Below are 22,410 nucleotides of genomic sequence, written 5' to 3'. Positions count from 1 at the left end.
CTGATCTATATTTTGCTGAAAAAACCAACAAACATGAAACAGAATGTTTTACTGTGCCAATCACGATACAGCGTTACGATCTGGATCAGTTACAGCAGAGAATGAAAAAGAATTGCCGGTTGCTTTGCTTGATCAAGCAAGAAAGAGGCTTGGAATGCTTGTAGATTGCTTGAACGAAACGAAAGACGAAGAAAAGAAAGAAGAAACTAGTAGTTACATTTGTTGGATCAATCCTGAACGATGTTTATGTCTCCCCCCTCTGGGAGAGACATATTGTTTTTGCCCTGTCCGTCCGTACGTACGTCACACTTCATTTCCGATCAATAACTGGAGAACCATTTGATCTAGAACCTTCAAACTGCATAGGATTGAAGGGCTGCTGGAGTAGACGACCCCTATTGTTTTTGGGGTCACTCCATCAAAGGTCAAGGTCACAGGGGCCTGAAAATTGAAAACCATTCCCGATCAATAACTAGAGAACCACTTGACCCAGAATGTTGAAACTTCATAGGATGATTGGTCATGTAGAGTAGATGATCCTATTATTTTTGGGGTCACTCCCTTAAAGGTCAAGGTCACAGGGGCCTGAACATTGAAAACCATTTCCGGTCAGTAACTTGAGAACCACTTGACCCAGAATGTTGAAACTTAATAAGATGATTGGTCATGCAGAGTAGATGACCCCTATCGATTTTGGGGTCACACTGTTAAAGGTCAAGGTCACAGGGGCCTGAACATGGAAAACCGTTTCCGATCAATAACTTGAGAACCTCTTGACCCAGAATGTTTAAACTTCATACATAGGATAATTAGACATGCAGAGTAAATGACACCAATTAATTATGGAGTCACTCTATTAAAGGTCAAGGTCGCAGGGGTCTGAACATGGAAACCCGTTTCCAGTCAGTAACTTGAGAACCACTCGACCCAGAATGTTGAAACTTCATAGGATGATTGGACACGCAGAGTAAATGACCCCAATTAATTTTGGGGTCACTCTATTAAAGGTCAAGGTCACAGGGGCCTGAACATGGAAAACCGTTTCTGGCCAGTAACTTGAGAATCACTCGACCAAGAGTGTTGAAACTTCATAGGATGATTGGTCATGCAGGGTAGATGACCCCTATTGTTTTATGGGTCACTCCGTTAAAGGTCAAGGTCACAGGGGCCTGAACATGGAAAACATGTTAAAGGTCAAGGTCACAGGAGCCTGAACATGGAAAACAATTTCCGATCAATAACTTGAGAACCACTTGACCCGTAATGTTGAAACTTCATAGGATGATTGAACATGCAGAGTAGATGACCCCTATTGATTTTTGGGTCAGTCTATTAAAGGTCAAGGTCACAGGGGCCTGGTCATGTAAAATCATTTCCGGAAAATAACTTGAGAACCACTTGACCTAGAATGTTGAAACTTAATAGGATGATTGGACATGCAGAGTAGATGACCCCTCTTTATTTTGGGGTCACTTGATTAAAGGTCAAGGTCACAGGAGCCTGAACCACTAGGCCAAGAGTGTTGAGGGATGACTGGACATGCCATGTAGATGATCCCTATTGGAGCCAACCATCAGTGTCTCTTTGACTTTCGTTCCTGACCCCTATTGACTTCTTGCCTATACAACTTTGCATTGGGGGAGACCTGCGCTTCTAGTTAAGAAGGTAGTTAACTGATCTGACAGATTAGTCAATGGATAAAGAAAGAAATTAGCGGATTGTCTTGCTGGGACATTGACGAAAGAGAAGTGAGAAACTTGAAGATGCTTTGCTGATCAGTGACGAAAGAGAAATGAGAAGCTAGTGGAATGCTTTGTTAGATCAATGACGAAAAAAAATGAAAGTTTGTGGATTGTCTTGTTGGATCAGTGACAAAAGAGATGTGAGAACTTAGTGAATTGCTTTGCTGGGTCAGTGACGAAACAGATGTGAGAAGCTTGTGAATTACCTTGCTGGATCAGTGACGAAAACGAAGTGAGAAGCTTGACGATTGCCTTGCTGGATCAGTGACGAAAAGGAAGTGAGAAACTTGTGCATTGCCTTGCTGGATCAGTGACAAAAAGGAAGTGAGAAGCTTGTGAATTGCCTTGCTGGATCAGTGACGAAAAAGAAGTGAGAAGCTTGTGGATTGCCTTGCTGAATCAGGGACGAAACAGATGAGAAGCTTGTGAATTGCCTTGATTAATCTGTGACGAAAAATAAGTTAGAAGCTTGTGGATAGATTTGCTGGATCAGTGACAAAAAGGAAATGAGAAGCTTGTGGATTGCCTTGCTGGATCAGTGGCAGAACTGATGTGAGAAGCTTGTGGATTACCTTGCTGGATCAGTGACGAAAACGAAGTGAGAAGCTTGTGGATTGCCTTGCTGGATCAGTGACGAAAAGGAAATGAGAAGCTTGTGGATTGCCTTGCTGGATCAGTGACGAAAAGGAAATGAGAAGCTTGTGGATTGCCTTGCTGGATCAGTGACGAAAGAAAGAGAAGCTGATTGCCTGCGATCATGACGAAAGGAAATGAGCTTGGATTGCCTTGCTGGATCAGTGACGAAAAGGAAATGAGAGGCTTGTGGATTGCCTTGCTGGATCAGTGACGAAAAGGAAATGAGAGGCTTGTGGATTGCCTTGCTGGATCAGTGACGAAAAGGAAATGAGAAGCTTGTGGATTGCCTTGCTTGATCAGTGACGAAAAGGAAATGAGAGGCTTGTGGTATTGCTGGATCAGTGACGAAAAGGAAATGAGAAGCTTTTGGATTGCCTTGCTGGATCAGTGACGAAAATGATATGAGAAGCTTGTGGATTGCCTTGCTGGATCAGTGACGTAGGAAATGAGAGTCTTGTGGATTGCCTTGCTGAATCAGTGATGATAAAAGAAGTGAGATTAGTGGATTTCCTTGCTGGATCAGTGAAGAAAAAGAAGTTAGAAGCTTGAGGATTGCCTTGCTGAATCAATGACGTTAACAGAAATGAGGTAAGAAATGAAGACGTAAGATAGTGGAGTCCTGAAATAAATGATGTGGAAATGACTCGATTGATCAATTATGAAAGAGAAAAGCAAAAGTAGAAATGTAGAGGATTGCTTTGATTAAGCAAATACAAAATTGTAGTGGAAAGATAATGGATTGATATACTTTTTCAATCACGAAAGAGAAGTGAATGGATAGTGGAATGCTTTGCTTGATGAATCACGAAAGATACATAAGATGGGAGAAATTGTAAAATTTGCTGAATCAGAATTGATACAGAAAGCGCATGTATTCGATCAAACAAGAAAAAGAATTGAGGAGTTATAAAGAAAATTGATGTGGAGTGCTTTGTTGGCGCAGTCACGATAGAGAAAAATGAAGACAGAGGATTGCTTTGCTGGACCAAACACGAGGTAGAAGGGTGAATGTAAAAGATTAGGAGATTGCTTTTCTAGATCAAACAAGAAAGAGAAGAGCGAGGGTAGAGGATGCTGTGCAGCAGAAACACGAAAGTGAGATTATAGTGGATTATTTTGCTGGATCTAACACGAAAGAGAGACGATAGTGGATGGATATAAAAGCGAGATGATAAAGGATTTCTTTGCTGGATCTATCACGGAAGAGAGATGATAGTGAATTGCTTTGCTAAAGTGAGATGTGATAGGAAGAAGACGAAGTAAGAGCATAGTGTTTCGCTTTACAGGATAAGCATTGGAACAGAATGAAGTTTCAGGATTGGTCAGTGCTTTGCTATGCCACGAATAATCTAATGAAATAGACGATTCAATAAAGCATAACGAAGAATGTTGAATGAATAAATGAATGAATGAATGAAAGTGAGTGAGTGAGTGAATGAATGTATGAAAGTGAATGAGTGAGTAAGTGAGAGAAAACTTGGTGAAAAATAGAGCGCACTGTAGACATTGGTTATTTCAACAGGTCATAGGAAATGGATAAGTCCAGTGAGAATAACAATCCAAAGGAAGATGTTGTTGAAGATGACAGGCTTATGCCAGACGAGGCAAAAATAGCACCAATTAAGCAGTCGGAAGGTACTGCTGGTGACACTGGAAAATAATCTACTACTTACTTCTTTTAACAATTAACAACAATATATAGTCGGAATAACAACAGTATATATTAACATATTGGCTATACGAACACCCAGTTGTAAATTGTAAGCGTTTTTGTTGTAAGTCTCGGGGACTTAATCTTCAAATTCACTTAAAAAGGTTTAACTTTGTGCGTGAGCTGTTAAGTCATGTTTAGTTCGTCCGTCCTTTCAGCGGTCTGTGATGATGTGTAGGTAACAATGAACGTTTAGGTTTACTTAATGTACAATGTTTCAAATTTGAAAGCAGTGTAACCATGGTTAATATTGATGTGAGGCATAGTAGGAAGTTTATAGAAGGTAAAGTTGGAAGCCAAAATTCTCTAAAGAAAGAACGAACCTCCATCCCTGTTATTTTTTCAATTCTTTAGGATAGATTTTACTTAGAGCCTTAATGAATTGAGGATCTGATACTTGGTCGGTTAAAGCCGAAAAGTGTTCTCATGCAAAAAGTTTACCCTAAGATTGCATTCAAACGTTTTTTTTTGTTCCATTTTTACCAACAAAACAGTTTACTTCACATGCCAATTTCAGGTTTTTGGTTTCATAGAATTAGAAAGCATGTTATCGTTAAAGTGAATTATTTTTTTCAGCTGGTTATTTTTTTATGCAGAAACGAAGGCAAATTTTTTTATAATATCGGCAAAAGATTTGTACAAAATGATTTGATGTGCAGCGTTGAACATCAGTTATTTTTTCTTAAAACATAGCTAAATATAAAAAATTCAGATTACGTACTAAACTGTCATATATGTAGTGGCCAGTGTACGAGAAACAGCGTTGCTCTATGTTTTGAAAATCTGTATGCATGAAATAATCACAGTGCTCTTGCTTCTGATACCGCACAAAATCTGATGTCTATTACTGGTTATATTTTCATCACTGAGACAAAATCTGGACAGTTTTCTGTTTGTTTTGTGTCATGTCACGGTGAAAATGGCCAGGTTAAATACTTTTACATCTACTGAAGTGTCGTTGTTAGCAGGAAGGCTGTGGAATTGTAAAGAGAGTACTTTCATATAGTCGAAAATCATGTGACAAATATTTGTCGAACATTCAGCTTTGCACGTTTATATGTATCGGATTTTTTTAGCTCACATGTCACAAAGTGACAGTGTGAGCTTTTGTGATCGCGCAGCGTCCGTCGTCCGTCGTCCGTCCGTCCGTGCGTCCGTGCGTAAACTTTTGCTTGTGACCTCTCTAGAGGTCACATTTTTCATGGGATCTTTATGAAAGTTGGTCAGAATGTTCATCTTGATGATATCTAGGTCAAGTTCGAAACTGGGTCACGTGCGGTCAAAAACTAGGTCAGTAGGTCTAAAAATAGAAAAACCTTGTGACCTCTCTAGAGGCCATATTTTTCATGAGATCTTCATGAAAATTGGTCAGAATGTTCATCTTGATGATATCTAGGTCAAGTTCGAAACTAACTCACGTGCCTTCAAAAACTAGGTCAGTAGGTCAAATAATAGAAAAACCTTGTGACCTCTCTAGAGGCCATATTTTTCATGGGATCTGTATGAAAGTTGGTCTGAATATTCATCTTGATGATATCTAGGTCAAGTTCGAAACTGGGTCAGCTGCGGGCAAAAACTAGGTCATTAGGTCTAAAAATAGAAAAACCTTGTGACCTCTGTAGAGGTCATACTTTTGAATGGATCTTCAGGAAAATTGGTCAGAATGTTCACCTTGATGATATCTAGGTCAAGTTTGAAACTGGGTCACGTGCCATCAATAACTAGGTCAGTAGGTCAAATAATAAAAAAACCTTGTGACCTCTCTAGAAGCCATATTTTTCATGGGATCTTTATGAAATTTGGTCAGAATGTTCATCTTGATGATATCTAGGTCAAGTTCGAAACTGGGTCACGTGCGGTCAAAAACTAGGTCAGTAGGTCTAAAAATAGAAAAACCTTGTGACCTCTCTAGAGGCCATATTTTTCACATGATCTTCATGAAATTTGGTCAGAATGTTCATCTTGATGATGTCTAGGTCAAGTTTGAAACTGGGTCACGTGCCTTCAAAAACTAGGTCAGTAGGTCAAATAATAGAAAAACCTTGTGACCTCTCTAGAGGCCATACTTTTGAATGGATCTTCATGAAAATTGGTCAGAATGTTCATCTTGATGATGTCTAGGTCAGGTTCGAAACTGGGTCACGTGCCATCAATAACTAGGTCAGTAGGTCAAATAATGAAAAAACATTGTGACCTCTCTAGAGGCCATATTTTTCATGGGATCTGTATGAAAGTTGGTCTGAATGTTCATCTTGATTATATCTAGATCAGTTTCGAAACTAGGTCAGCTGCGGTCAAAAACTAGGTCATTAGGTCTAAAAATAGAAAAAGCTTGTGACCTCTCTAGAGGCCATACTTTTGAGTGGATCTTCATGAAAATTGGTCAGAATGTTCATCTTGATGATATCTAGGTCAAGTTTGAAACTGGGTCACGTGCCATCAATAACTAGGTCAGTAGGTCAAATAATGAAAAAACCTTGTGACCTCTCTAGAGGCCATATTTTTCATGGGATCTGTATGAAAGTTGGTCTGAATGTTCATCTTGATGATATCTAGGTCAGATTCAAAACTGGGTCACATGAGCTCAAAAACTAGGTCACTATGTCAAATAATAGAAAAAAAACGACGTCATACTCAGTTCAAAACTGGTTATGTTGGGACAGGTGAGCGATTCAGGACCATCATGGTCCTCTTGTTTTATGTCCACTTTCAGCTGTGCATTGCGCAAGCGCCTTTTTTTTTAAATTGCTTTATCATTTATGTGCTACAGCCTCTTCGTTTATTGTAAATTAAATTTACTTACAATCTTAAAACAAACATTTGCTAGATGATATCAACGGCAGTCTAAAAGAACTGCAAGCTTTGTCCTGACGTAGTTTCTCAGAATGGTACCTTTTCATATGGCGGTTAAATCATTTATATCCTTCCTTGAGAGCGTTTCTTTTTAACGAACTGATTGCTGCTTAAGTGAAATGCAATTATTATAGTTTATGTATAATGATTATGCGTTATTATTCGGCCCATATGCTTATTGACAATACTCGTACAAGCAAAGGCATTACATGTAATTTCCGTGTACTATTATTCAACAATCAATATTAGGTAAATTAAACAAGTCATATGAAACAGATTGAGCTAATACCAAACTCAACTGAGCCAATATGAGGAAATCAGGGCCAATACGAAAAAACAGGACCAGTACGGGATTCGAGCATTTTGGCTGGTTCTAGTGAGAGGGTTACTTCCGTTAGAATTTTAACTGACGCCATTTTGTTTTACATAAAAATATGCATTTGTAACAGTTTTCACATTTCAGGCAAAAGTATAATCTATAAACTGATACGTCTGAAATCATTAGTCCTCCACCTCTGATTCATGTGGGGAAGTTGGCAGTTACTTGCGGAGAACAGGTTTGTACTGGTACAGAATCCAGGAACACTGGTTAGGTTAATTGCCCGCCGTTACATGACTGAAATACTGTTGAAAAACGGCGTTAAACCCAAAACAAAACAAAAAAAAAAACAAAAAAAAAAACAAAATAATAAACTGATACTGTGATTGAGCGGACGTACCATGCAGTTATAAATCTGTGTAGATAATAACGATACTGTAGGTTGTTTCGTTAGAAAATTTTCCAAAAGTCTTATTGCTTCTAAAGTTGAATAATAATATCATTAATCATATCGTTAATCAAATTATTTCATATTGGCCTAGTGAGTCCTCGGGCAGTCATATTGACCCGCGGCCTTCGGCCTATACGACAGCCCTCGGACAAATAACAAGGTCAATATGAAATCACTTGATTAGTAACATTATATTATGAAAGCACTTGCCAGCATTGATATCAGGTTACAGACACTTTAAATGCTTTTCTGCTTAGCTGGGTCTTTTCGTATTTTAACAATATTCGCATTCTTTTTTGTGTAATTAGTCTACACATTTGAAATATTACTTTTGATCAACCTGTGAAGATATTATTTAAGTGTTTAAACTGGTTTTTGAAATTAGCTAAAATTGGAGTGTGTATAACGGTAACATTGACTTGGAGTAGATGTTGAAAAAATGACGATGTCTTAATTAATATGGCGCGACGTCGAAAACGTTTAAAAATGACGTCATTTTTGTTTATGTTATAATTGTGGGAGAATGATTTTATTAGTTTTTCGCTCGAATTGTTTGCAGGTGAAAATGTATTTCGGAAAATATCTAAATGAGCTGATGATAACTTAATCAGATTTATTTCTCTGTCAAATGGATGCGTATCCGCCTCATACAAATTGTTCGATTTCAGAGGAATGTTCGACGGACGTTATAAACGGTACATGGTAATTGTTTATATTCATTATAATTTATGTTTTTTATGATTTTTGTAGAAAATTACAAAGTTTTGTTTCGCTAATGTCTTTATATGCTTGCAAATTTCTTTTGTATTATCACAGTACCATGGTGGACCTCAAGACGTCTACTGTTGTCCTTGACCTGCTTTATTGGATTCTTTTTCCTCTACTCCCTCCGTGTAAATCTCAGCACAGCCATAGTCTGCATGAACAAAGCCGAAGAAGAGGGCGCCACCGCCACCGGAAACCAATCTATCATCTACAATAGCACCAACATAAATGGAACAATAATAAATGTAACCATAGCACCACCACCAACTACAACTGATGCAGATGGACTCGTCTGTAAGTTAGTGACTGAGTCTACAGACCTTCATGCGGAATTTTCATGGGACAAAAAACTGCAAGGATTTATTCTCGGTGCCTTTTTCTGGGGTTACACCGCCATGCAGATTCCATCTGGTTTTCTAAGCGACAGATTTGGACCGAGGATTACTGTAGCCTGTGGAATGTTTCCTGTTGCCGTTTTGACGATAATGTCGCCATGGCTTGCCAGAGGGAGCCCATATCTTTTGCTTGTGGGAAGAATATTTATTGGTGTTGGAGAGGTACGTGTTAGATTAAGACTTTAGACTATATCACATACTACATGTATTTTAGCTAACCTGAGCACAAAGTGCTCAAAGGTGAGCTTTAGTGATCGCCCTGTGTCCGCCGTCGTCCGTCGTCCGTCCGTCCGTCCGTCGTCAACAATTTGACTGTTAACACTCTAGAGGTCACATTTTTTGCCCAATCTTAATGAAACTTGGTCAGAATGTTACTCTCAATAAAATCTTGGACGAGTTCGATATTGGTTTATCTGGGATCAAAAACTAGGTCACCAGGTCAGATCAAAGGAAAAGCTTGTTAACACTCTAGAGGTCACATTTTTGGCCCAATCTTAATGAAACTTGGTCAGAATGTTACCCTCAATAAAATCTAGGACGAAATCGATATTGGGTAATCTGGGGTCAAAATTTAGGTCACCAGGTTAAATCAAAGGAAAAGCTTGTTAACACTGTAGAGGCCGCATTTAAGACTGTATCTTCATGAAACTTGGTCAGAATGTTAATATTGATGATCTTAAGGTTTAGTTTGAATTTGGGTCATGTAGGATCAAAAACTAGGTCACCAGGTCAAATCAAAGGAAAAGTTAGTTTACACTGTAGAGGCCACATTTATGACCGTATCTTAAAGAAACTTGGTCAAAATGTTAATCTCGATGAACTATAGCTCAAGTTCAAATCTGGGTTAAGTGGGGTCAAAAACTAGGTCACCAGGTCAAATCAAAGGAAAAGCTTGTTAACACTCTAGAGGCCACATTTATGACTATATCTTCATGAAACTTAGTCAGAATGTTAAACTTGATGATCTTTAGGTCAAGTTCAAATCTGGGTCATGTCGGGTAAAAAACTAGGTCACCAGGTCAAATCAAAGGAAAAGCTAGTTAACATTTTAGAGGCCACATTTATGACCGTATCTTAATGAAACTTGGTCAGAATGTTAATCTTGATGATCTTTAGGTCAAGTTAAAATCTGGGTCAGGTGGGGTCAAAAACTAGGTCACTAGGTCATATCAAAGGAAAAGCTTGTTAACACTGTAGAGGCCACATTTATGACTATATCTTCATGAAACTTAGTCAGAATGTTAAACTTGATGATCTTTAGGTCAAGTTCAAATCTGGGTTATGTCGGGTAAAAAACTAGGTCACCAGGTCAAATCAAAGGAAAAGCTAGTTAACATTTTAGAGGCCACATTTATGACCGTATCTTAATGAAACTTGGTCAGAATGTTAATCTTGATGATCTTTAGGTCAAATTAAAATCTGGGTCAGGTGGGGTCAAAAACTAGGTCACTAGGTCATATCAAAGGAAAAGCTTGTTAACACTGTAGAGGCCACATTTATGACTATATCTTCATGAAACTTAGTCAGAATGTTAAACTTGATGATCTTTAGGTCAAGTTTAAATCTGGGTTATGTCGGGTCAAAACTTAGGTCATGGGGTCAAATCAAAGGAATAGCTAGTTAACACTTTAGAGACCACATTTATGACCATATCTTAATGAAACTTAGTCAGAATGTTAATCTTGATGATCTTTAGGTCAATAGGTCAGGTGAGCGATACAGGGCCTTCATGGCCCTCTTGTTTATGATTACTACTTGCATTCAAAGTTATGCACTGTTTTATTCGTTCATTTTGAAGCAGGTTTTCCCCGAAGTTCCTTATGTATTATACACCCAGATATGTTACCATGTCCGTCCGTCCATCCGTTGGTCAGCCCTTCCGTTCGTATTCGTGCCGGCGTCATATCTTTTTATACGCTGGGAAGAATTTAATAAAACATCTCTCATAAAGACGACGTGGGCACCACACGTTCCAGGTCACTTGATCAAAGATCAGGGTCACACTCAGAAGTCAAATGTCAAATAGCTTGACATCTCTTCTAAATTTCTTGGAAGATTTTCATAAAATTAGCATCAAATATTTACATTATCAAGACGACATGCAGAGCATGGATCAGTTGGGTCAAAATCAAGGTCACACTTGAAGGCCAATGGCCAAATACCTTAATTTCATGCCTGCTTCATATCTTCTAAATCACTCGGAAGATTTTCGTTAAACTTGCACAAAATATATATATCTCATCAAGACGATGCTTGATCGCTAGATCAGAGGTCAAGGTCTCGCTTAGAGGTCAAACTTCAAATACTTCAAATTTATGTCCGGTCCATTTCTCCTTAACCCCTGGAAGGATTTTGATGAAGTTAGCTTCAGTTGTATATCTGTTGACCTCATTCGGACGACATGCACAGAGCACATTTCAGGTCATTAGAGTCAATGTCACTGTCGATGGTCAGATGTCGTGATAACAACATTTTACTTCCCATCTATCAAAACTGCATCTAGGGGTATTATTCACTTTTAGTGATAGCTCTAGTTTCTTAAATTATTCGTCAGTCGATAGATCTTTGCAATACTCTTAACTTTCTTGTCAAACGTGTATTTTGTAAGAAAAAGCTCTGTTGTTCAGTTCCATAATTTCGAAAAAAAAAACAACTCCAATTGTTCAAAAACGTTATCAGGATCATGTTACACTTAAATGCTAAATAGGAGATCATAAACAGGAAATTAAATTGCAATTCAAAAAGGGGAATGTTTCCGTAGAAAATGGACTTCTATTACAAATCGAGATACTGAATACTCCTATTACCATCCTTTGTGTTCTTAAGAATGATGTATCAAATCAATGTTTTTATCAAGCATGTGAAAAGAAAAAAAAAAGAAATTGAAACAATTGCCCTCTTATGGAATAGGCGGGTCAGATGGTACAAAGTACATTCAAACAATGTAAGTAAATGTCAAGCATTTAGATGGGTTCACTACAGTGCAACTCCATTTGTCTTGTATGTGTCATTCTTAACATCTTTTGCAGTAAAAAATACAAATTCTTATGGGCTATATTCTTGCAGTAACTGATGTACTAAAGTTTAAATACGTCTCGCTCAGTAATTGACGAAAGCTTTTATGTAAAGTTATGAAAGTTTATGGAGTCCCTAGAACCTGCAAGGGCTTAGGCATCACTTTTGGGAGTATATGGTTGGCTAAGAGGCAGCATCATAAGTATCAGGGTTCACCTCTACTCTTTAGTTTAGTGTATCGGATTTTCATTGGGTTTGGCTTTGGCGATATTTTCGCAGAATCTACGTAATATAAGTCGACGACATTACCGTTTAGTTCCAAGGTAGTGGACCCGTAATATAATTTGCAGATAGATACTATGTCCATTTCATGTTTGTATTTCAGGCGATGATGTATCCCGGCATGCAGTCGTTGTGGTCGAAGTGGGCCCCGCCACATGAACGCAGCCGTCTTGTTGGGTTTGCGTTTGGAGGTAAATATCCCATAGATTTACTTGAGCTGCACTATGAGAAAACCAACATAATGTATTTGCGATCAGCATGGATCCAGACCAGCCTGCGCATCCGAGAAGTCTGGTCAGGATCCATGCTGTTCGCTAACGGTTTCTCTAATTGCAATAGGCTTTGAAAGCGAACAACATGGATCCTGACCAGACTGCGCGGATGCGCAGGCTGGTCTGGATTCATGCTGGTCGCAAACGCACTATGTTGGTTATCCCATAGATTTACTTGATGTTTGAAACTTTGCTTTGGCTGATAAATAAGAAGTATTAGTGAATCTGATAAGTGAAAAAGGTGTTCTTAAGGATACACTTCAACATGAAAGGGAATGTTTAATTACCGCGAGCTTGCAAACCAGGGTCGGGACCTATTATAATAACGATTTTTAATAAGTCAAAGTAGTAAGAGTCACCAGTTTTTATCATGGCTACAAACCAATATCTGATCAGAAATGTACTGCAGTATGCTTTTATTTGTTTTTTTTTTTTAAATTTTGATAGCATTTTTTAATGTATATACTTTACCGTTTGTTTTTGAAATAAGACATCTTGTCCAAAGTTTTAAAGCTATTACGTGCATCAATGCGATTACGTGCAACTGTTACGAAATATTTGTCTAACTATAACGTAAACACTGGTATAGGTAACAACATGTGTCCCATAAACCAAAACAATCAATGTTAAAGCTAAATGCATAAAATCAAACCAGGCATAATAGTTTTTGAATTCAACAAAACAGTGTAACCTTGATCTATTTTTAAAACCAACGCATGACTCGTTATACTAGTGTAATTTGAAAGAAAACTTTTTGAAAACGCGGTGATCTATAATTTCTTACGTCTACATTGTGTAAAAACATTATTACATTTAACGTGTAGTTAATCAGGAGGGTTTTCCCCACACTTTTAAAGTTTCATTTGATATATAGCACGTTAATATCTACCTTATAAAGCTGAGAATATTACAAAAAATTGTTTTATATGTATTTATAGTATAATCTAAAATTGACTCCCCTTTCCGCTAATTAAAACCATAACCTTCGCATATTTCCAGTCCACATTGCACCTGATTCTGTGGACTTGCGCGTGAAAAAGCAGAGAATTCATGTAATTCGCGTGAGTATTTCCTGTTTGAAAAAGAAAAGTGGACTGACCATATTTGTCAATGCTGGTTGTTGTTTTGCCAATTCTGGCTATTGTTTTACCAATGTAAAATGAAAAGGGGGATTTTTTTTAATCGGGTGTCCTTTTCGCTTATAAATGTGAAATTGTGGAAAAAAATATATATAAAATGGACAGTTTTCACATATAGCTAGACCCATTTCAAAGTGCAAATCCTTACCTTGATTTGAAGATTTATCCTAAAATTGACATAAATTGGAGAGAAAAGTAGGGACCATAATTATATGAGCCGCGCCATGAGAAAACCAACATAGTGGGTGTGCGACCAGCATGGATCCAGCCTATTGGGATTGGAGAAAATGTTAGCGAACAGCATGGATCCTGACCAGACTGCGCGGATGCGCAGGCTGGTCTGGATCCATGCTGGTCGCAAAGCCACTATGTTGGTTTTCCCATGGCACGGCTCATATCTTCTTGCATAGATTTTTCTGTCACATTTGCTCACTGCAAAATCACAATAAAATTACACTGCTTTGCCCTTGCAGTACTACTTGTACTAAAACTGAGTTTTACTTCACCAGATACAACCTTCACTCTCTTTATTTCTACCAAAATGTCAAAAATACAGCCACAGTGAGTTTAAACAAAATGTAGCCATTGTAATAATTTAGACCTCCGTGACCGCCAAGTGAACGATTTGTGTGCAGTAACCTGTCCGCCATTACGCTGATTCCTTTAGTAATATTAAGTCTTAAGATAAATTTTATGAATTGATTTGATATAGAGTAATGATATTTGAATACGTTCAGCCTTGAATAATTTTGTTAACCTTTAGCCTGCTGGCGGCAAGTGATTTTGCCTTTGCGGCCAGTGCAGACCAAGATCAGCCCTGCACTGTTCGCTATTCAATCAGTAAATTTTCAATGAACACCCCTTTGAATAATAAGTGGTACTGTCCTAATTGAATGATGGACCAGTCCATTTTAGAAATATAGCAGGGTAAAGGTTAATGTTCTCCTACAATAGCAACATACTACATAATTAGTATATAGAAATTAGGCGTCATTTGTTACTTGGTGTTATTATTTGGTGTTTCCTTATGAAAAAGCGAAAAATACTTATATAATTATGTTAGGATGGTTACAACTATTCGTGATGTGACTGTAACTCTTATTTCAGAAATTTGCAATGTTCCCCTAAGATCGTGATCCTTTTTCTTTACTATAGAACATACTGTATGCATTTTCATTATTTTGCCGTTCTCTTTTGCCTTACTGTGAACTGCGCATATTTACGAGAACGAAAAGAGAGGGTTTTTTTTTGTCATTTTCACAAACGTGTAAGGGGAAGTTGATATTTTTATAATGACTGCGACGTAATTCGCTGTCTGGATGAAATTAAAGTTCTCATTATGGTATTGCCTTGAATAGTTAGAAAGGAGCAGGAAGTATTGACGAAAGTTAGGTATTGAATACAGACGTAATTTACAGGTAACAACACATATATAAGTCGGTCAGACGCGAATAATACTACTAGTTAGTAGTACCTCACAAAATGATCACGTCTGTACATAATACAATTCGAAAGTTCTTCTTTTGAGGCACTGCCAAAACTCCAAAATGCGTCAGTCCGGTTACTTTGCTGGTTTTGCGTAAAAATGTTGTCGATTTCGTCTCCAACATCATGAAAACAGAGACATTGTTATCACACGTTTTCTGTGAATTATAGAAATTTTAGAGTGAAATATATCTGGTAGTTTCACAGTGAAAAATATCAAATATATTTTCGTTGGTAAGAAACTGTAAAATGAGTAAATTTAGTCAACACATGAAATAAAATAAAAAACGTGTTTGTCTCGCATGTAAGGTCAAAGTTTCACCTCCAAAAAAGTTCACTTTTAGTTTCTTGTGCCTTAATAATCAATCGCCGTTGCCGCACCCCTCCCCCTCCCCGCCCCACAACCCGAACCAACCACCGCATTGCATCTCTTTGGACGCACACAGTCCAAAAAAATCCCAAAATTTTACTTCCTCCTTTTATCTAGAACTTTGAGCGTATGCGGAGTTCTTAATACTCAGGGGGCATTATCTTCAGCCTAACCTGACCTTTTAATTTTTGTCAAAATGTTTGTCTCTGTAAAATCTAGGTCAAGTTCAAAATTGAATTATTGGGCCACTAGGTCAACCACTCTAGAGAGCACAATTTTTACTTTTTTTCCGCTATGAAATTTATGTCAGTTTTAGAACTGGGTTATGTAAGGTCAAAACCTAGGTCAAAGAAAACATTGTTAACACTCTGGAGGCAATCTTTTTAAGACCTAGTCGGTCAACTTTGAAACTGGATTATCTAAGGTAAAAACCTAGGTCAATGTTAACACTCAAGAGGTCACATCTACCCTATCTTCGTACGACCTGCTGCTTAAAATATAGGATGAATTTGTTACTAGGGCACCAGTGTAAACAACTGGGTCACTAGCATAAGTCATGGAAAACTTGGTGAATGACCTAGCAGATTTACATAAAACATTAAAAATTTTGTCTGAAGTTTGCTTTAAGTAATAGAAAGAGCATTGAAACTCGAGGGCAAATGATTTGTACGAGGGGGCGTAGTCCCCGAGTATAAATCGTTTACCCGAGAGATTTAATGTTCTTTCTGTTTCCATATATGGTAGTTGTAGGCGTTCCACATTGCCATATACAGCAGTTCAGTGAGTACTAAAATCCTTGCTTTACAAATGTGTAAAGCCCAGGTAAAATAAACCAATGCTAGAGCAGAAAATCAGTAAAATACACTTCGCTGTCTACTGTTCCAGACACGCTGGCATACTTTCCTATCCAACGGTGCGGTAACTAGCGTGCGGGTATTAAATACCTGCACACTTGTAGTTACCGCACCCTGTAATCAGTGTATACGAATTGCCTGCACCAAATTTGTTAAGAAAAAACACCGAGCTATGATACAAGACACCCCCTCGTACAAATCGTTTACCCTCGCGTTTCAATGCTCTTTCTATTACAAGGCCAAAGGTGAGTTGGGTAAGATCAGTGACAGGTCTTCATAATCGAATTTTTCAGTTTGATTGAGATATTAAAGTAGAAAGTTCCGTGTTTCCTCCACTCTCGTAGCTTTTTAACTGTAGAACTGTACAAATTAATATGCTGACCTTTAAGCCTGTGCAAATGACACATTTTCCTAAACATAGTTACCCAGTTCCTCACAGGGAAACAACAGGGGAACAACAGGGGAACTTCATAATGCATTGTCAAAAAAGTCGATCTCAGATCGATCCAAGAAAAATCATGCTGCAGTAAATATACACTGGAGTGACAAAACGAAATACACAAAATAACACTTTGATGCGGATTGCAGACTGTAAGGTAGATCGTTTACTGCAAAAAACTGCAACATTTAAGTTTACATTACATGGTTGCATAATTATTTAGTTTAGTATTTTGCAAACATTGCAAATTCTCTCAGGTATTTGTGTAATGAGGCATGCCCTTTTTCACTTTCTTCGGCGCAAATGTGGTTGAGGCAGTCAAGTACTGTCACTAACAATTCATTTAATCCTTACCTGTTATCTGTCATGTGCGCGAACCTAGTTTTTACAAGCCAAAAAACAAACGAAGGTTAATTAAAACACATTAACCTAGTTTTTACAAGCCAAAAAACAAACGGGAGGTTAATTAAAACACATTACATTTATAGCAACTGACGTAGTTTTGTTAGTTTTAGGTTAATTTATTGGAGCTAGTTTCAGTAAATAATTTATAATAAAGATCTTATAGCTGTCATTGCCTTGAGACAGGGACCATTATATGTGTTGATAAAACGTACGATCTAGCCACTTTGAAAATTTATACCTGACCCAAATCAGCTGTTTTTAGCCCACCATCATCAGATGGTGGGCTATTCAAATCACTCTGCGTCCGTGGTCCGTCGTCCTTCCGTCCGTCCGTCAGTCCGTCCGTCCTTCCGTCCGTTAACAATTTCTCGTTATCGCATCTCCTCATAAACTACCTGGGGGATTTTGACCAAACTTTGTCAGAATGATGTATTGGTACCCTAGTTGTGTCCCCCTGAAAATCAAACTGGTTCAACAATTTTTTAGTAAGTTATGGCCCTTTGTTTATTTCTATAGTTTACATAGATTTATATAGGGAAAAACTTTGAAAATCTTCTTGTCCAAAACCACAGAGCCTAGGGCTTTGATATTTGGTATGAAGCATCATCTAGTGGTCCTCTACCAAGATGATTCAAAATATTTCCTTGGGGTCTAATATGGCCCCGCCCCGGGGGTCACATGGTTTATATACACTTATATAGGGAAAAACTTTGAAAAACCTCTTGTTCAAAACCACAGGGCCTAGGGCTTTGATATTTTGTATATGACATCAACTAGTGGTCTTCTACTAAGATTGTTCAAATTATCCCCCTAGGGTCAAATATGGCCCCGCCCCGGGGGTCACATGGTTTACATAGACTTACATAGGGAAAAACGTTGAAAATCTTCTTGTCCAAACCACAAAGCCTAGGGCTTTGGCATTTGTAATGTAGCATCATCTAGTGGTTCTCTACCAAGTTTGTTCAAATTATCCCCCTAGGGTCAAATATGGCCCCGCCCTGGGGGGTCACATGGTTCATATAGACTTATATAGGGAAAAGATTTACAAATCTTCTTGTCAATAACCTACAACATTCAAGTTTGGACTACCTGTATGGTTTTGAGTGGCAAGATGAACCTTGACATGAGTTGACCTTTATTTTGACCTAGTGACCTACTTTCACATTTCTGTAGCTACAGCCTTCAAATTTGGACCACGTGCATAGTTTTGTGCACTGAAAAAAACTTTGACCTTGACTTTGACCTAGTGACCTACTTTCACATTTTTGAAGGTACAGGCTTCAAATTTGGACCACATGCATAGTTCTGTGTTCCGAATTGGAATTTGACCTTGATTTTGACCTACTGACCTACTTTCACATTTCTCAAGCTACAGCCTTCAAATTTGGACCACATGCATAGTTTTGTGTACCGAAACAAACTTTGACCTTTACATTGACCTAGTGACCTACTTTCACATTTTTGATGGTACAGGCTTCAAATTTGGAACACATGCATAGTTCTGTGTTCCGAAATAAAATTTGACCTTGATTTTGACCTAGTGACCTACTTTCACATTTCTCGAGCTACAGCCTTCAAATTTGGACCACTTGCATAGTTTTGTGTACCGAAATGAACTTTGACCTTAAGATTGACCTAGTGACCTACTTTCACATTTCTGTAGCTACAGGCTTCAAATTTAGACCACATGCATAGGATTGTGTACCGAAACAAACTTTGACCTTGACATTGACCTAGTGACCTACTTTCACATTTTTGAAGGTACAGGCTTTAAATTTGGACCACATGCATAAATTTGTGTTCTGAAATGTAATTTGACCTTGATTTTGACCTAGTGACCTACTTTCACGTTTCGTCCTTGAAATTGATCTAGTGACCTACTTTCACATTTCTCAAGCTACAGCTTTCGAATTTGGACCACATGCAAAGTGTTGTGTACGGAAATGAAATTTGACCTTGAGCTAGTCAGTAAGTCTTGAAATTTGGAACACTCAAAAATGGTACATTGGTGGGCGCCAAGATCACTCTGTGATCTCTTGTTTACTTTATGAAAGATTAAGTGGCATGAAGTAGTCGTCAAGTACAAATTATTTAACTAGGTACACCTGTTGAAATGCAGCAATACCCCTACCGCAGTACGAACAACCAGTGGGTGGAAAATAAGGGTGCCGCGTATTTTGAAGGTCAATCAACAGGAAATGAAGACAACTTTCGCTTTTAAAATGTAACTATTCAATTTAGTTTTATGAGGACAAATAAATATGGTATAATAGATAGATTCCATACACGACATGGAATCTGAAACTGAAAGGCACCGAATTTTTTATGTCTGTAGATGTGCTAATTCAAGTGCGAGAGAGATCACCAAGAATATGATTTATAAATGAATTATAATCTGTTTTTCAAAAAAAATCAAAATGACCATGCTCAACTTTGACAACGAATAGGGAAACTCGCATGATGGATTGGTTGTTGTATATTTATGAGAAACCACTGTAGCATAACAGTCATTAACCTTACGGGGAACATACATTTCCATCCACATGATTTTTTCCGCGTGATAAAGCAGAAGCTTTTCTTTGATGTAAAAAAAAACTTGAAAACAAATTATTTTATCGAAAGTAAGCTATTCTCTCTTTCTACCTAATTGATCAAAGTTTGTTTTTATATCTACATAAGAAAATGTCTATTTTAATATCACGTCTGTTAAGGTGATGTCACTTTTTGAATTTCCGGTGAATAACAAAAAACCAAAGAATATTCGGTTCTTTCCAAAAACTGTTATATTATGATTCAACCAAATAGTTTCCATTGTCTACCAGAAAGGAACAATTCTTATATCTTAATATTGAGGTTTGATACCTTTATAACAGACAGTAAACTAAAACAATAGACATTCATATGTAACGTCGGTGAGCTCAGCAAAGCAATTTCAAGCACACATATTAATGTGGAATGTAAAGTAAGTTAGACACTACAATATCCGTCCAAGATACTTTCAAAAACAATGCATTTGCAGAATAGAGAGATAAAAGTAATTTTGACAGCTCGTGAAAACTAATGACAAATTTTGACAGGTATATGATGACTCATGACCTAATTTTTTTTTTCCGTTATATCTAACTTCCAGTTTGATTTTCGTGAAATGGGTATTCTTCATTGTAGCTTACAACTCGTACATTAAAACAATAAAAGAATATATTGTTACCTCACTGTCGTTTTGTCTATCCATCTCTCGTACGAATTCCTATTGTTCCAGTCATTTGTCAGTAATTAGAGCAACTCACAGTGTTGCAATCATACAAAACACATCCCTTATTTTCACATAGATATTGAGGATTTATCTAATGAGCACATGTATTGGAAACACAATTTCAATACCGACTGTGTATTGTAATAATGCTAAACTATGTCAGCCGTGACATCTCCTTAACATAACCCGTGTTACAACCATATTTTGAAATATGTTGTTAACTACATGTAAAGATGACCCATAATTTTTACTGAATGAAATTGCATTTTTTGACAGATTTGATCATGTAGCAAAACAAAATAAGCATACATTATAACTGCATACACTGTTAAGCACCATGACCCGGCCGAAAAAAATGGCTGCGGAAGCGAATTTTTAACAAAACTGAAGAATTATTGTTCCTCTAGCATAAATTTGCCATTCTTTCGTCCCGAAAATTCGTAGTTGTGTTATTTTATAAAACGCAAAGACTTGTAAAAGATGGAGTTTTTATTGTGATTGTAAATTGAAAGAGGAAGATGGCACACTGTTTACAAATTTCGCTGTCTGGACGAGACTTAATTAAGTTTGTATTATGATATTGCTCTTTTATTCACAAACAACATGGAAGTCATAATGACCTTAATGTGGTCATAGTGTCTGTACTCTCATTATGTCGCCGTGGATGCAGCTAAATTGAAGTCAGTTTTAGACTATAGGTTCGAAGTGAAATGAAAACAATATGTTATTGATGAAACAATTTTTTTTGTGTATCAATTAACAGTTTATGGCGACTTCAGTTTTAGATGAACATTATTCTGTAGAATATAGTTATTTATTCATGACAAACCAAGTTATGCATGCCAATAGAAAAGTCTGACAGTTTTTTAGTTTGTTTAAGTTGAAAATGTATACCTTTTTAGTCAGTGTACTTCAGTAATCTAAATAAAATATGCATGATAGATGAGGAAGTTATACTTGTATCATCTGAGAGATTTGCCATGATAGCACTTCACAAATATCTTCCTGTTAGGAGTATGATTAAATCTTCAGCTCTCATACTACATATAATTCATGACCGCGATGCATTGAGTTACTAAAATCGATATATTTCATACTTCCGGAAGCCTAGTTATCGCATTGTTGGTGTGGTTTTACTGCTAGCCACATGCTCGAGTGAGGTAATCATTAACGACAAAAGTCGGCAACACTGCACACTTACCGGATACTAGCTTGTATTTATCATGATGTACATAATTTGAGCCGTGCCATGAGAAAACCAACATAGTGGGTATGCGACCAGCATGGATCCAGACCAGCCTGCGCATCCGCGCAGTCTGGTCAGGATCCATGCTGTTCGCTTTCAAAGCCTATTGGAATTAGAGAAACTGTTAGCGAACAGCATGGATCCTGACCAGACTGCGTGGATGCGCAGGCTGGTCTGGATCCATGCTGGTCGCAAAACCACTATGTTGGTTTTCTCATGGCACGGCTCATTTCATGTCTGCTGATGTATACGTACGACTTACACAGTCAGTCTCCTTTCATCTTCAAATAATTATCCTGGAACATGCAAGCCCTATATATTATCAATTTTGGATGTAACTGACTTGCTGCGCGCAAATGACATTGAAAAATAGATATGTGTTGTTTTAAAATCGAAGTAGCTTGGCTTAACCCGTACCCTGCTACATCTTTAGTGAACTTGTCCTTCTTTCAGTTTGGACAGTACCATTAACTGTTAAAAGGGATGCATATCAAAAAGATACTGACTGAATGGCGAACAGTGCAGATCATGATCAGGCTGCACGGATGTGCAGGCTGATCATGATCTACACTGGTCGCAAAGGCAGAATTAATCGTGTCCAGCATGGAAAGGGTTAAGGGCTGCAGGAAGTGGGACCCGAGAACAAATAGATGTAATAATGGCGGACGCGCCTGCTTTTTTCCATAATTGATCTTCCGATATAAGTATACTTAATAAACTAAGGTAATATTGTATTTTTGAAGTGGGGTTCCATTACAAAATATTGACAAGAATGTAA

At 37.7% G+C, this 22,410-nt stretch overlaps 1 protein-coding gene across 4 annotated transcripts in view; it reads left to right on the top strand.

Annotated features, from left to right (window-relative positions):
• LOC123561827 (uncharacterized transporter slc-17.2-like) overlaps window positions 1-22,410 on the top strand; it is a 49,356-nt gene that overhangs the window by 12,914 nt on the left and 14,032 nt on the right. The window contains exons 2-4 of one of the 4 annotated variants that reach the window (XM_045354443.2): window positions 3,901-4,013; window positions 8,529-9,034; window positions 12,273-12,360. In XM_045354443.2, the coding sequence (XP_045210378.1) occupies window positions 3,911-4,013; window positions 8,529-9,034; window positions 12,273-12,360 (697 nt within the window). In that variant the 5' untranslated portion in view covers window positions 3,901-3,910. Of the gene's footprint in view, window positions 1-2,520; window positions 4,014-7,797; window positions 8,408-8,528; window positions 9,035-12,272; window positions 12,361-22,410 lie in introns of those variants that run through there. The other 3 variants (XM_045354442.2, XM_045354444.2, XM_045354441.2) reach the window with 3 other exon arrangements.

Source organism: Mercenaria mercenaria, chromosome 10 (genome assembly GCF_021730395.1).
Source record: "Mercenaria mercenaria strain notata chromosome 10, MADL_Memer_1, whole genome shotgun sequence".
NCBI lineage: Eukaryota > Metazoa > Mollusca > Bivalvia > Venerida > Veneridae > Mercenaria > Mercenaria mercenaria.
The sequence above is the reverse complement of the archived record's forward strand: the minus strand, read 5'-3'. Positions and strand labels throughout refer to the sequence as shown.